Raw genomic sequence first — 12646 nt, forward strand, 5'->3', positions numbered from 1 at the left:
CTTCTCACCAACTTCTCCCCAGTGGAAGGGGTTGATCCCCCCGGTGGTGCAGTTGTACACCAACATGTTCTTTGGCCTGGGGGGCAGAGTAGGGGGAGGGGGCACAACATAACATAAACAGCGTTTCTAACAGCTCCTTTATAACCAACTCTTGCTTCAACATGACAGTGCTCAACTTCAGCTACCGTTCACTCGCTCTCACGCACATGTACGCACACAGCCATTCACAGACAGACCTACACTACTAGTTTAACACAGGGGCCTACGACAAAAGACATTGATCGATAGAGGTATGAACTTCGTTAGCCCGTAAACGTCCATAGATTAACTGCATCATTGTTTAAGCCACAGGGTTCAAAGGGTGTGAAAAATGTAGCAACTTATAGTCCAGAAATAACAGTAACTGACCGACTGACTGGTTAAAAACTAACTAACTAAGTGGTTAGCTAACTAACTGTGGTAGCATCATGGTGGAGTTAACCAGTATTCCGACAGCAAGAACTCACTGACCTGGTTTTCAACTGTGACCCAGAGAACCAGGCTGCAGCCAACGTGGCATTGATGACCACGTCTACAGGAACCAGATCAGCCACGGCGTCATTTGAGGCCCTCATCGTACGGAGAATTCCTTTACCAGCCTGCAGAGGGCGATGACAAAAGTGTTAGGACTGGAAATGGAAACAAAATAATAAAAAAACTGTTCTTTTTGGACATTTACTTATTTTACCACAGTACTGTAAACTACAGTACTTGTAAATACATACATATCTTAATTTCCACTACAGTTGACACACTCTCTAAATGTCAAATAAGACTGTGTTGTCGTCGCTGTTTTCCTGGTGACAAACATCTGTTTAACATTTAAAGAGGTCAACAAAGGGTTAAAGACTCACTGCAATGAAGATTCCACTGGGACCATTGAAATTATCAATCCAGCCCTGAAGGTGGCAGAAGAGAGAACATGAGCACTCATCGGTTTACCCAGGGTTAGCGTAGCTAGCAGGAGCTAACCCTGTGTTAAAGAGCCAAGAGAACCAGAACACGGCGAAGGAACAAAGCTGAGGTTCTCACTGGGAACGGTTCTTTCCAGCTGGCTCCAACGATGGAGGGTCTGACGATGGCCACGTTCAGGTCTCCAGCCTCCTGCTGCAGCAGGTACTCAGCCAGGGCCTTGGTGTAGGTGTAAGTGTTGGGACGCTTCCCCAACAGCTTTGGTGTCAGAGTAGAGACCAGGTCATCGTCCATCCAGCTGAGGGAGGACAACCAGGACATTATAATGAAGACTACCACAGACACCTGAGCGGGGGGAGGGTGACCAGGGAACAGACACAGCTGTAATCAGACGGAGTCTGAGTCAGCCAACCAGACGGATCCGCTGTGATGACAAGACAGACGGAGGGACGGACAAGACTTACTCCAGGGTGTCCATCAGTCTGCGGTAGTCCACGGGTGGAGGGTAGACGACTTCCTCGATGAGCTCTCGATCACAGTTGGCGTAGGCCGTGGAAACGTGGATGAAGACATCCAAGTTCTTCATCCTATGTGCCAGGGACAGCATCTTCTGAGTGGCCAGGACGTTCAGCTGCACCGCGTCTCTGACAGGAGAGAACAAAGAATCAGTACTGAGCCACTGGACTCCCCCGTCACCCTCCCGGGCTGCTGGTATATTTTATTTCTAAATGTAAGGGAACCATTTTAAATATAACCCCACCTCCACAGAGGGAGTGGCCACTTCCCCAAGGACAGGAACCAGTCCTCTTTTGTGGCTGAACAGGTTTTTGAGAAAATCTGCTTCTTTGTATTTGTTTTTTGCACTCAATGTCAAGAGGTAACAGAGATCAGGTGTGAAGGTTATGTTTATTGATATCATGTCTGTGACAGATTATTATGGGATGGTCACAGACTGAGGGCTGGATTTAGATCCTGAGGAACAAAGTTCTCCAGTATCTGCACCAGAGTACACAGATAATAATTAGTCTTTTACAGGAAAAACACTGATGATGTATGACTCTTTGTGGACCAGGTGTTCTTCTGGGTCAGGTGACCTGCTGTCACCTCGTGTTAACACGAATGTTGTAGGAACGTGTGAGCGAACAGACAACACACAGGAGAGAACAGAGACTTCCAGAGGGCTGAAGATAAAATGAGTGACACTCACTTGAGTGGCTCGTTGAACCTGATGGTGGCAGCGCAGTGGAAGACGATGTTGACATTCTCAATCAGAACCTTCTGGTCATGGTCACTCAGGTCCAGCTGTGGCTGAGTCAGGTCACTTTTCACTGCCACGATTTTCTCTGAGAACTCCGGCTGTTCCTCCTGCAGCCTCTCAAACAGCTGAGGAGAAGAAGGAAATGAGTTTCAGACTCGGAGAGCCGCTCCAACCAACGACTCTTGACCCCACCATCTCCACCCTTACCCTGCAGTTGATCATGTCTGTGATGCGGGCCTGAGGGCACTGACCGGCCTTGGGCCTGACCAGCACGTAGACCAGTCGGACCTGTGGACAGGAGCGCAGCAGCTTCTCCAGCAGCACCTGGACCGATGACAGGAACGAAGACCAGGAGAATTATGGGATACATCTGACACTCACACCATTCAGATCATGTACTGAAGAAATGTTCAACAATACCAGGGGTGCCTTCAATGTCCGTGGGACAAAAGAACATTTACTAATTTATATTATGAAAAATCGGTTCCGTCACTGTACCTTTCCCATGAAGCCTGTCGCTCCGGTGATGAGCACATGTTTCCCTGCATAGAATTCTGGGATGTTCACCATGACTGTTGGTCAGCACCACAAACACCAATCCACCTGTGGGCCATAAGACAACAATATCAACAGGTGTGAACCGGTTCACGATCAGAGAAGCATGACAGCAGAGACCGCATCGTTGATGTCTACGACCACTTCTACAACCGAATCTATGACCACGTCTACGACCGTGTCAGCATGTGTGATGCCCTTGTGACGGCGTCAGTTTGAATTAAGAGAACCTCTTCCTGACATCCTTCGGACAGACACGTAATCAGTTTAAAGGGTTAATAAATGACTTGATATAAATTGTTGAGTGGAAAAATTGATGAAATGATGTTAACACATTTTGAGAAGCAAATGTCTCTAGTGAATTTAGCGTTTCCAAAATAATCTTGATTTTTGCTATCTACAGTTTCTTCTGCTAGCTTCTAGCTAACTTTTAGCTATGTTTGACTTGACTTCTCACTCACAGCAATGTCTGAGTAAACCTTTCATTTATAGTCTACGGTTCACCATAGCTTTGGCCACCTCTTTGATACTACTAGCCAGAGAATCTTCTGTCCTCAACACCAGGTGTGAGATCATGTGTAAACAATTCCAAAACAGTGGAACCAGGTTCACGACAGTAATGTAATTTTACACCTTCAGCCAACACAACAGATGGACTCTTTGTTGATGTTAAACCAGTCAGTCAACCAGTCAACTTCTCCTCTGGACCTCAGTCAGTCAGTGGCTCAGACAAACATCAGCAGACATTCCTCAGGTCACATGACCGGACAGTGAGTCCAGTTCACACCACTGTGAGAAGTCACTGCAACAGCAATGTTTTAAAATGGTTCTCCTCTGCTGCCGGGCACCCTGCAGGTTAGTTACCACCACCTGGTTAGTTGGTTAGTTCTTCACTGCAGGGTTATTTATCAACAAGGAAACGAACCGACCCCAGACTTTTGTACTGAACCAAAAACTGCAAACAAACTGCAGATACACACACACACACACCTCACGACTAGATCTGTTAGAACTGAGCATCGAACCACTGACCTTCCTGTTGTAGAAGCGTTGACCACTGCTCCACAAACCAACCTGAACCACCCCAGCTGTTGAACATTTCACCCGTGTTCCTCTTCTAGAACATCTGACAGTGCTGAACAAAAGAATGTGTTCAACATGAAGAACAGGAACCACCCTGAGACGAACCAACTGTGCTGCCATGACAACCACACTCCTGTGGCTGCGTGGGCTCCGTCTGTGGAACCAGAGTGGAACTGAGTGGAACTGTTCCCTCAGCTCCCAGTGATGCTGCAGCAGAGACTGGGTCTTTGTTTGCGGCATCAGCATCTGCTGCCAAGAGGCTCCACAGGGAGGAGGAGGAGGAGGAGGAGAGAAGAGACTCAGACTCATCTGAGTACTCATCTGTACAGGGAACATGGAACTACAGAATCTGCCTCCAGTCCTGAGGCCAGCATCAGCCTGAGACTGAAGCTGATCCCTGAGGAGGGACCATGAATAATTAATCCAACACCTTGTAATGTTTAAATTTAGATCATCTGGACGACGTCCCACAGTTTAACCGGCAGATCAAACCTCAATGTCTGACAACAGAGTGTCTCAGAGGAGAAGTCTTCACCTGACACCTGTCCAAACAACCACAAGCTCCAAAACAAAAGGACAACAGACTCAGCACTTAGGCCACAAACACCAGACCCACTGAGGCCCATGATCACCACACGACCTGGTGATGGACAAATCTTCATGTTGAAACACGTCAGTTACAGAAATCCACTTCCTGTTTAGTAAAATGTCATAACACACAGTGGTGTCACTGTTAGCCAATGTGGTTTGGGAGGGTTTATTGTGTTTGATTGTGATAAACCTCCTGGGGGCGCTGTGTTTCTCAGACTCATCTGAGTACTCATCTGTACAGGGAACATGGAACTACAGAATCTGCCTCCAGTCCTGAGGCCAGCATCAGCCTGAGACTGAAGCTGATCCCTGAGGAGGGACCATGAATAATTAATCCAACACCTTGTAATGTTTAAATTTAGATCATCTGGACGACGTCCCACAGTTTAACCGGCAGATCAAACCTCAATGTCTGACAACAGAGTGTCTCAGAGGAGAAGTCTTCACCTGACACCTGTCCAAACAACCACAAGCTCCAAAACAAAGGACAACAGACTCAGCACTTAGGCCACAAACACCAGACCCACTGAGGCCCATGATCACCACACGACCTGGTGATGGACAAATCTTCATGTTGAAACACGTCAGTTACAGAAATCCACTTCCTGTTTAGTAAAATGTCATAACACACAGTGGTGTCACTGTTAGCCAATGTGGTTTGGGAGGGTTTATTGTGTTTGTGATAAATAATAAATATTTGACTCACACTTATCTATTAACATAGTCTGATAAACCTCCTGGGGGCGCTGTGTTTCACCTCCCATGAAACAATCACCACCACAGGTTCCTCAAACCTGGGCCACGGCTGTGGCAGACATAGACCAATGTAAGGCTCACTGTGTCACCTGTTTTAAAGTTAAAAAAATATCAATAATTGTTAAGCTTAGAGTAAAAAGAACTAAAAAGGTAAAAAGGTACAATAAAAATCAATCAAATTCAAATTATCTAACGCTGGAGGAGCAAAAAAGTTCAACCAAACCATGAAGCAGCAAAAAGTGTTTAAATTAGTTATGAATATTATAAATATTTTTTTTAAAAGGGTAAAAACGACCAGGATGTCAGTTCAAACTTAAACTGCAGGACCAAGAAGGTAAAAATTAAAGCGACACGTGACATTTTCCCCTCCTCGTTATTCGTTAGTGTTCCTACGTCACTGTCTTCCTCTGGACATCAAAGCTTTTCCTGAAGTTTATGCGGAACCAAGGAAAAGAACATGGAAGAGGAAAACAAGGAAAACCGAGGTGGAGCTCGGTCCGCCTCCATGTCGACCCCGGAGGAAAGTGTCGCAGCAGGAAAAGTGTCGCAGCAGGAAAAGACCGAAGACTGAGCGGCGGGAAAAAAATAAAATCTTTGACGGATTGTTGACGACGGGGCCCCTAGTAAACGACACTTTAAACCAAACGAACGAACGAACGTCGACGTCAAACTTTACGTGTGTAAATGTGCGTAGGCTTTCCCTGCGAATCCCCTAAGTTACATCCGTAATGTTCGTACGGATGCAGCAGCACATACGTACCCGGTAAATGGACGCTTCAGCCCGGCTTGACGACTCCACTCTGTCCACTGTGTGCGTGCGTGTGTGTGTGTATGTGTGTGAGTAATAAACTGAGTGTGTATGTGTCGGGGTAAGAATTCGCTGTGTGCGTGTGCGCGCCACAGCTGCGACGCGTTCCGTTACCAGCAAGGAGGCGGTGACTGAACAGGAAGTGAAATGGCCTGTCGTGACGTCAGCAGAAGGTGGCAGACGAGATGTGAATAAATTAATATGATAACCAACGAAGTGTATTCGTAAAAAAAACACAATGGGGCGGGAGAAGAAGAACAGGGAGAAGAAGAAGGGCCTAAAGACGTACATTGGAGAAGAATATAAAGGTTAGCCAATAAGTTAGCATAAGTTAAGCATAGAAAAAAGGTATTGAAAGAGTCGTTCACTAAAAGGAACGTAAAGGAAACGTGACGTCACGATAGAAGTGCAACGATAAACGTTAAAAGTTCTATAAACAGTTCTAAGGAAGGGCTGGACTAAATTAAAACAATGTTTGAGCTAAAAGTTGAAGTTGAATAAATTGCTTTAATTAGGAGAAGCTAAAGTTAACCACGACGAATGTGCTAATATCTTCCTTTGTTTGAACACACGTGTTTACATAACGATCATGAGACTGTTGTGGTCAGAAGTACAATTCTGCCCTCTGGTGGTCGCTGCTGTGGCTTACACTTTAGCCTGGGTCTGGTTCTTATAAACCACATGTGTCAAACTCGTGCCCGGGGGCCAAATCTGGCCCGTAGTGTAATTATATTTGGCCTGCAAGATCATATCAAATGTGTACTGGAGTTGACCCACCAGTTTAAAACATCTATATACTGGGTGGATTTGTAGTAGTAGTGGTGTATGAGCTACTTTTTTTTGGTTGTTGGTCTGTGAAAAAAGTTTTACATTAAAAATGAATTGAAAAGGCTACAGATAAAGAGACATAATAAGAAAAATACCACTGGTGTGTTTTATTTTGAATTTAATTTTTCATGTATTTATAATATTAACCATTTGTTTTTTCCAGACTCAATATTTACACAAAAATAAAGTTTGTTTCCATATGAAAAAATTCCAAGTTACAGATCAATGTTTCAATAAATATTGCGTTTGGCCGAGGCTTGGTCCCAGTTTTTAATTTTGGCTCAGTGTGAATTTGAGTTTGACACCTGTGGACTAGACCTCTGGTCCAGAGTTACTGTAGAACTATGACTGACGGCCGGTGAAGTTCTGGTCTGGATCGTCTCATCTTTATTAACACAGGTCACTGCACAACATCCACAGGTACAACAACGGACTGGGCCACATATGAACTAAAGATCAAAATGATCTCTGCTGCTGCTCCACAAAAACACACCTTCAGAAATATATCAGAATACTGGGGTGCCGGCCCTTCCTACTGTGAAGTATTTATTTAGGGTTAGGATCCAGACCACAGTGTCAGTACTGACACAGCGCCTCCACAGGTTCCTGTCAGTCAGTACCTCGTCTGTTGGTCGGTTCTATTCTCCAGGAACCTCCACACAAACAGATCCACGACTGAAGAGGAGACAAAGTCCAAACTGAGATCAGACCAACTGAGTCCTCTGTGGAGTTCAGTCCAGAACTGATCTTCAATGTCAACAATAGTTCTTCTTTGGTACTTACCCATGAGGTTGACAGCTGAGGCTTTGGACGCAGGGGCAGTGGTCCTTTGGTACGTCTTCGTCCCAGGCCAACATGTCCATCAGCAGGTTAGGGTAGTTCAGACAGGACTCCCCTAGTCCTGGTCTGGGGTTACACACTGGGAACAACAGTTCTGGAACAGAAAAAGAAAAGAGTTCCTGCTTAGTCACTGTACGTCAGTGTGTGTGTATGTGTGTGTGTCAGTGTGTGTCACTACCTCGTTGAAAGGCACAGCACAGTTCTTCTCTGCAGTCACTCTGAATCTGACAGATGGTCCCCTCACTCCCCCTGGTGGCGTTGGTGGTGCACTGCCCCCACACACACATCTGATCTGAGCAGCACTCCTCGTCTTTAGTGCATGGCTGCAGGCACACACACCAGTGTGTGTGTATTCAGAGTGATGAAGAGTTCAGGTTTGACTTTGTTGTCAGTCATAATGTCGAGAAACAACCAATCGTTGTCTCCACCGTATCTCTGCTTGTTGAAGTCATGTGACCATGTGTAAGTCTGGAGGAAAATAAAAGTTCACTCACCATGTCAGTGATGAGGCACGGCAGGCACCTGGAACTGTTGATTTCATACAAACAGTAGCTGAGATCTCCACAGTCCTCCGCCACCATACACTCCTAGGAGAACAACAGCCTGATCAATGATAATAGTGTTTGTGTCAAAGGGACAGTTCAGCTACTTCCTGTCCACAGACGTCTCTCCATGGACCAGTACACATTAGTGTCCAATTTCACCTAATTGGTCCGAAAACTATTATTTATTTATTGCAAATAATTTTTCTTTGTTCATCAATGTGTGACAGCCAGAACAATTAAATCCTCTTCCACTAGGTGGCAGCAGATGGTTATTGGAGCAGATTCCATGGACCGGAAACCACGCTATTCACAGACCTGTGGTCAACTAAACCCCGGGTTCAGCTGATTGGTTTACCGCTGAACGATTACAAGATTTTTCCACCAATTACTTTCCATAAAAGGAGAACAGCCAGAGTGACTCGGTCAGACACCAGATGGCGCCAGTTTGACAATTGGTCCAAAACATCAATTAGCTGTGAATGAAGACCAGACTCTGACTGATGGGGGCAGTGTGGGTGTGTGTGTGTGTAGACCCAGATCTATTTTAATGAGGAATAAAAAGATGTTTTTTCCACCAGTTTCCACATGACGTAACTTTCCTGGGGCGCGAACCAGAGCTGCTCCACTTAGAGACTGGATGTCTGTGGACTTAGTCAGCTCAGAGGAGGCGTCTACTCACTCAGCTCCTTCTTTCTCCTGTTCCACACAGGAAGCTGAGGTTCCACACAAACTCACAGCTGAGCAGCTGCCAGGAGAAAAAAAAAAAAAAACAGAAAACCAGCAGAGCGGGATTCAAACCGGCACCCTGTGGGTTAAACACCTCAGATAAACGGGCACTACTTTCCACTCTCAGTCGGTCTCTGTTGTGTTTTAATGAGAAGCCCTGATGACTGGGTGCAGTGGAATGTCCTAGCCCAGGACTCCAGGCCGCGGGTTGGTTCTCCATAAAACCACAGTAAAAGTAAACATGACTCTGAGTCTGAAGCAGCTGGAATTAAAGGGCAGTTTCCGTTTTTTTATAATGCTGCTGTTTGAGGTTGAGATGATGTCATCAGACTTCAGTCGTCACATCTCACTAAGACCAGGCTGGAAAAAGGTCTGTCTGTCACTGAGAACAGGAACAAGAACCAAAAACAAAACAAAAAGTTTTGAAGATCGTTTTGACTTAAAGTCACCACGGAGTAAAAATCACTGTTCAAACCCCAGTGGTGGAGAACAGGAAGATGTACGTGAGCTACACTGTTCCATGGCACCGAGCCCTGTGTCTGGACAGATGAGAAACAACAAGTGGGACAAAAAAAAATAATATGACAACAACAAAGAAAAGGTCTAGAACCTAGATAATATGACAACAAAGAAAAGGTCTAGAACCTAGAACCTAGACCAGGAACGGCTAAGGGTCAAAGAATTAGAAAGATGTATAAACAAGACAAAAATGAGAATTTAGAAAAGTTTACTAAGTGAAGGTAGATTAAAACCATAAATTTGATGTTACCAAACAACGGCAGAAGAGGCTAACAGCTAGCACAGACTGGGAATCAAACCACTGACTAAAACCACGAGCCCGGCCCTCAAACCACTAGAGCACAGGCTTTGTCTAAGAATTAACCAGAAATACAGCAACCTGGATAACCCTGGCTAATAATTCAATATCATATCAACAAGTTGGTTAACACTAGCAGGTAATAAATAAGGCTTAGCAAAAACAGTTAGAGAAAGTTAAGAGTATGTCAACAACTAAGAACCTTCTTGTTCCCCTCCAGGACCGGACTGGTTCTGCGTCCACTTCCCAGCTGGTTCTGTTGGAGGTCCAGGTCAGGTGATGAGAACTTAGAACTCTCTGTTATTATCTGTGGGATTAGGAGGAGAAAAAGTTGGAGTTTATCACAACAGACCAGAGTCCAGGACCAGGACCAGCTCACCCTGGTACAAACCTGGAGCTTCTCATCCAACCTACCGCAGTTATAGAAACGACAATGACGACAATGATGTTTAAACATTTTAGTCGTTTTCTCTCCAGTAAAATTGGTTTGAAAAAAAAACTCAAACTGTTATACTATGATTCTTTGATAAGTCTATTATCCATCTGATGTATTTCCGGTCCAAATGCAGTCATTTATTCAAGCAGAAAACTTTTAACTCTATCTGTTGACGTCGTCGACTGACGTCACTTCAACCCTCGGCCGTTTCCGTACGAGGGTTGCGGTAAAGTGACTTTTTACTCATTTGTCAGTGAACTCACCGTCTCCGGTTTAACAGTGACGGCAGTAAAAAGTCAGACCTGATCCACCGTCTCCTCCAGGATCTGCTGCGTGTCCTCCATCAGCTCCTCCACCTCCCGGAACATGTCGTTCAGACTGACCGGCCCTCGTTCCACAGAGTCCCGCGAAATTAGCGCTTCAGCCTCGCCGTTCCAGAACAAGGACAGAGATAGAGACAGAGAAAGAGACAGAGAGACACACAGCGGCTTCATCTTCATCATCCTCGACCTTCCTCCTGCTCAGACCACGAGTTTCTATGAGTGAGAGTAGCAGAGACGAGGAGTAGAGAGAGGAGGAACAGGGAGGATGGAGGAGTGGAAAATCTGAGGTGGGAGAGGAAATAATACTGCTGCTGCTGCTGCTGCTGCTACCACTGCTGCTGTTGGTGCTGCTGCTGCTGCTGCCACTGCTGCTGTTACTACTACTGTTGCCGCTGCCACTGCTGCTGCTGCTGCATCACAGCATCAAGTAGCGGCTCAGCTCAGTGATTTAAAACTATTTTATTATAAAGTTCCTCAGAGCAAAGACTAGAACAGCTGTTTGAGCTGTAGGTCAGGAAAACACAGAGCCAATAGAGGCATCAAGTAGAAACCACAGTCAGAGATTCACTCAGTCAGAGTCAGAATTTGTTTTTCCTGAGATTCAAGTTCAAAAAATAAAATACAAGGAAAGCCACAGTCTTCAAAGAAAACTGTATCATTGTCCGTAACATTAAGCGTGGGTGGGTGGGGGAGGTGTCTTCATCCGTCCTCCTCCTCCTCCTCACAGTCCACTGGGCCTCTGTTTGGTGGCAGAGATGGTTTGATTTGTTGCCAACGATTTGGAGGCCAGATGATGTGGGAGGCTCGACCGTGGATCAGACCCACAGAGACCTGCAGAGGGCGACAGAGTCCAAGGAACTGACTGATCATCCAATCAACAACTGAAACAGATGACATTTAAATAATTAAATCAATTAGCTAAAAGATAAAAAGCTGCTTTTGCTAACTCTTAAATAGGTGTGCTACATGTTGGCTCTAACTGTGATAGTTCATCTTTGTGCAAAGTGGCACTTTGGGTTTATGGAGGTCAAAGATAAGGTTCCAGAGTCACAGCTGGACCTGCCGGAGGTTCTGGAAGACGTTCCCAATTGGACGCTAGTTATGCTGGTTCTGACCCAAATCGTACCGGTCCAAAGCTGTTACTGTCCAGACTGTGTCCATGATGGTCTCCTTCAACCCATAAATGTCCGCCAGGAACTCGGACATATCTGTTCTTGTAGTGCAGAGTTCTGAGGAGACCAGAAGGAAAAACGGAGTTCCTCTCAGTCTGTGACATCACTGACCCCACAGAGGGTCTGATTGGTGGAGACCAGGTCAGCATCAACAGCTTCCTACCTTATAAAGTCTCCCTCCAGGCCGATGACACGCTTGATGATCTTCTGCTGAGGGTTCTTGGGGGAACTGAGACAAAATGAAGAGACGGCGTATGAGACAGAAAAGACAAAGAGAGGACCATCATTACCCGTCCCACAGGACCACAAACAAAAATTAATAGAAACGGTCCTGTGTGTGTTTGAAAATGTTTGTCTGCCACAGTTGGCAACAGTTAGCAACAACCACCTGAAAGTGAGATTACATTACTGATGTCTCAGAGTTTGTCCAAAGGTCAAAAATAATAAATAATACTATTTTAAAAAACCTAAAGAAAAATGAATGAACAAACGCCCCCTGTGGTGGAAAAGGTTCATTTCCTTTCAGCTATGAATTGAAATAAGGCACATCTGTCCAATCAGAAGTCAGGGTTCAGACCCAGGCAGGGAACCGGCTTCTTTTTTCTGTACCATCTCCCAAGGTGGAAACTGACACCAGTGACAGAGATGGGGAAGACATTTATCATCAACACACCGTCATAGAGCGGCTGACTTCAGCACCACGGACAGGGCTTTCAGAGCAGGAACGTTGGTCTCACTGTGGGGTGGGTCAGTGAGATTCATTTTTCATTTGCAGCAGTTTAAAGCTACTGTCCAGTCTGTAGCACAGACAATGAAACGTGAAGAATATGTCATGTGACCTGAGTCTGGACCTGACCGTCAGCTGTCACTCACTCATCCGTTCAGATCAGTGTTGTGTTACTCACAGCATGGAGACGATGTCGCCTCGTTGGACCTCATAGTTCCTGACACTCCAGC

At 45.6% G+C, this 12646-nt stretch overlaps 3 protein-coding genes across 6 annotated transcripts in view; all 3 read right to left on the reverse strand.

Moving 5' to 3' along the window:
• far1 (fatty acyl CoA reductase 1) overlaps positions 1–6755 on the reverse strand; it is a 33088-nt gene extending 26333 nt beyond the window's left edge. For 2 of the 4 annotated variants that reach the window (XR_003049993.1, XM_008311340.3), the window contains exons 1-9: positions 5955–6748; positions 2708–2812; positions 2417–2533; positions 2159–2334; positions 1416–1595; positions 1072–1249; positions 894–938; positions 511–638; positions 9–76 (exon numbers count right to left, since the gene is read on the reverse strand). Coding sequence is in view for 3 of the 4 variants with exons in the window: in XM_008311340.3 (XP_008309562.1) it covers positions 9–76; positions 511–638; positions 894–938; positions 1072–1249; positions 1416–1595; positions 2159–2334; positions 2417–2533; positions 2708–2779 (964 nt within the window). In the remaining variant the exon portion in view is untranslated. Of the gene's footprint in view, positions 1–8; positions 77–510; positions 639–893; positions 939–1071; positions 1250–1415; positions 1596–2158; positions 2335–2416; positions 2534–2707; positions 2813–3796; positions 4364–5954 lie in introns of those variants that run through there. The other 2 variants (XM_008311339.3, XM_017032974.2) reach the window with 2 other exon arrangements.
• Positions 6756–7026: 271 nt separating this feature from the next.
• On the reverse strand, positions 7027–10820 carry dkk3b (dickkopf WNT signaling pathway inhibitor 3b). Its single transcript, XM_008311341.3, has 6 exons — positions 10497–10820; positions 9961–10065; positions 8165–8257; positions 7849–7993; positions 7614–7764; positions 7027–7505 (listed from the first exon to the last, which is right to left on the reverse strand). The coding sequence occupies exons 1-6, from the start codon at positions 10695–10697 to the stop codon at positions 7469–7471; spliced, it is 732 nt and encodes a 243-aa protein (XP_008309563.1). The 5' UTR covers positions 10698–10820; the 3' UTR covers positions 7027–7468.
• Positions 10821–10960: 140 nt separating this feature from the next.
• immp2l (inner mitochondrial membrane peptidase subunit 2) overlaps positions 10961–12646 on the reverse strand; it is a 3614-nt gene continuing 1928 nt past the window's right edge. Inside the window, exons 5-8 of the mRNA XM_025056318.1 lie at positions 12595–12639; positions 11853–11918; positions 11644–11746; positions 10961–11348 (exon numbers count right to left, since the gene is read on the reverse strand). Of these exons, the coding sequence (XP_024912086.1) occupies positions 11217–11348; positions 11644–11746; positions 11853–11918; positions 12595–12639 (346 nt within the window). The 3' untranslated portion in view covers positions 10961–11216. The remainder of the gene's footprint in view (positions 11349–11643; positions 11747–11852; positions 11919–12594; positions 12640–12646) is intronic.

The sequence above is a fragment of the Cynoglossus semilaevis genome, chromosome 6 (assembly GCF_000523025.1).
Source record: "Cynoglossus semilaevis isolate Cse_v1.0 chromosome 6, Cse_v1.0, whole genome shotgun sequence".
Classification (NCBI taxonomy): Eukaryota; Metazoa; Chordata; class Actinopteri; order Pleuronectiformes; family Cynoglossidae; genus Cynoglossus; species Cynoglossus semilaevis.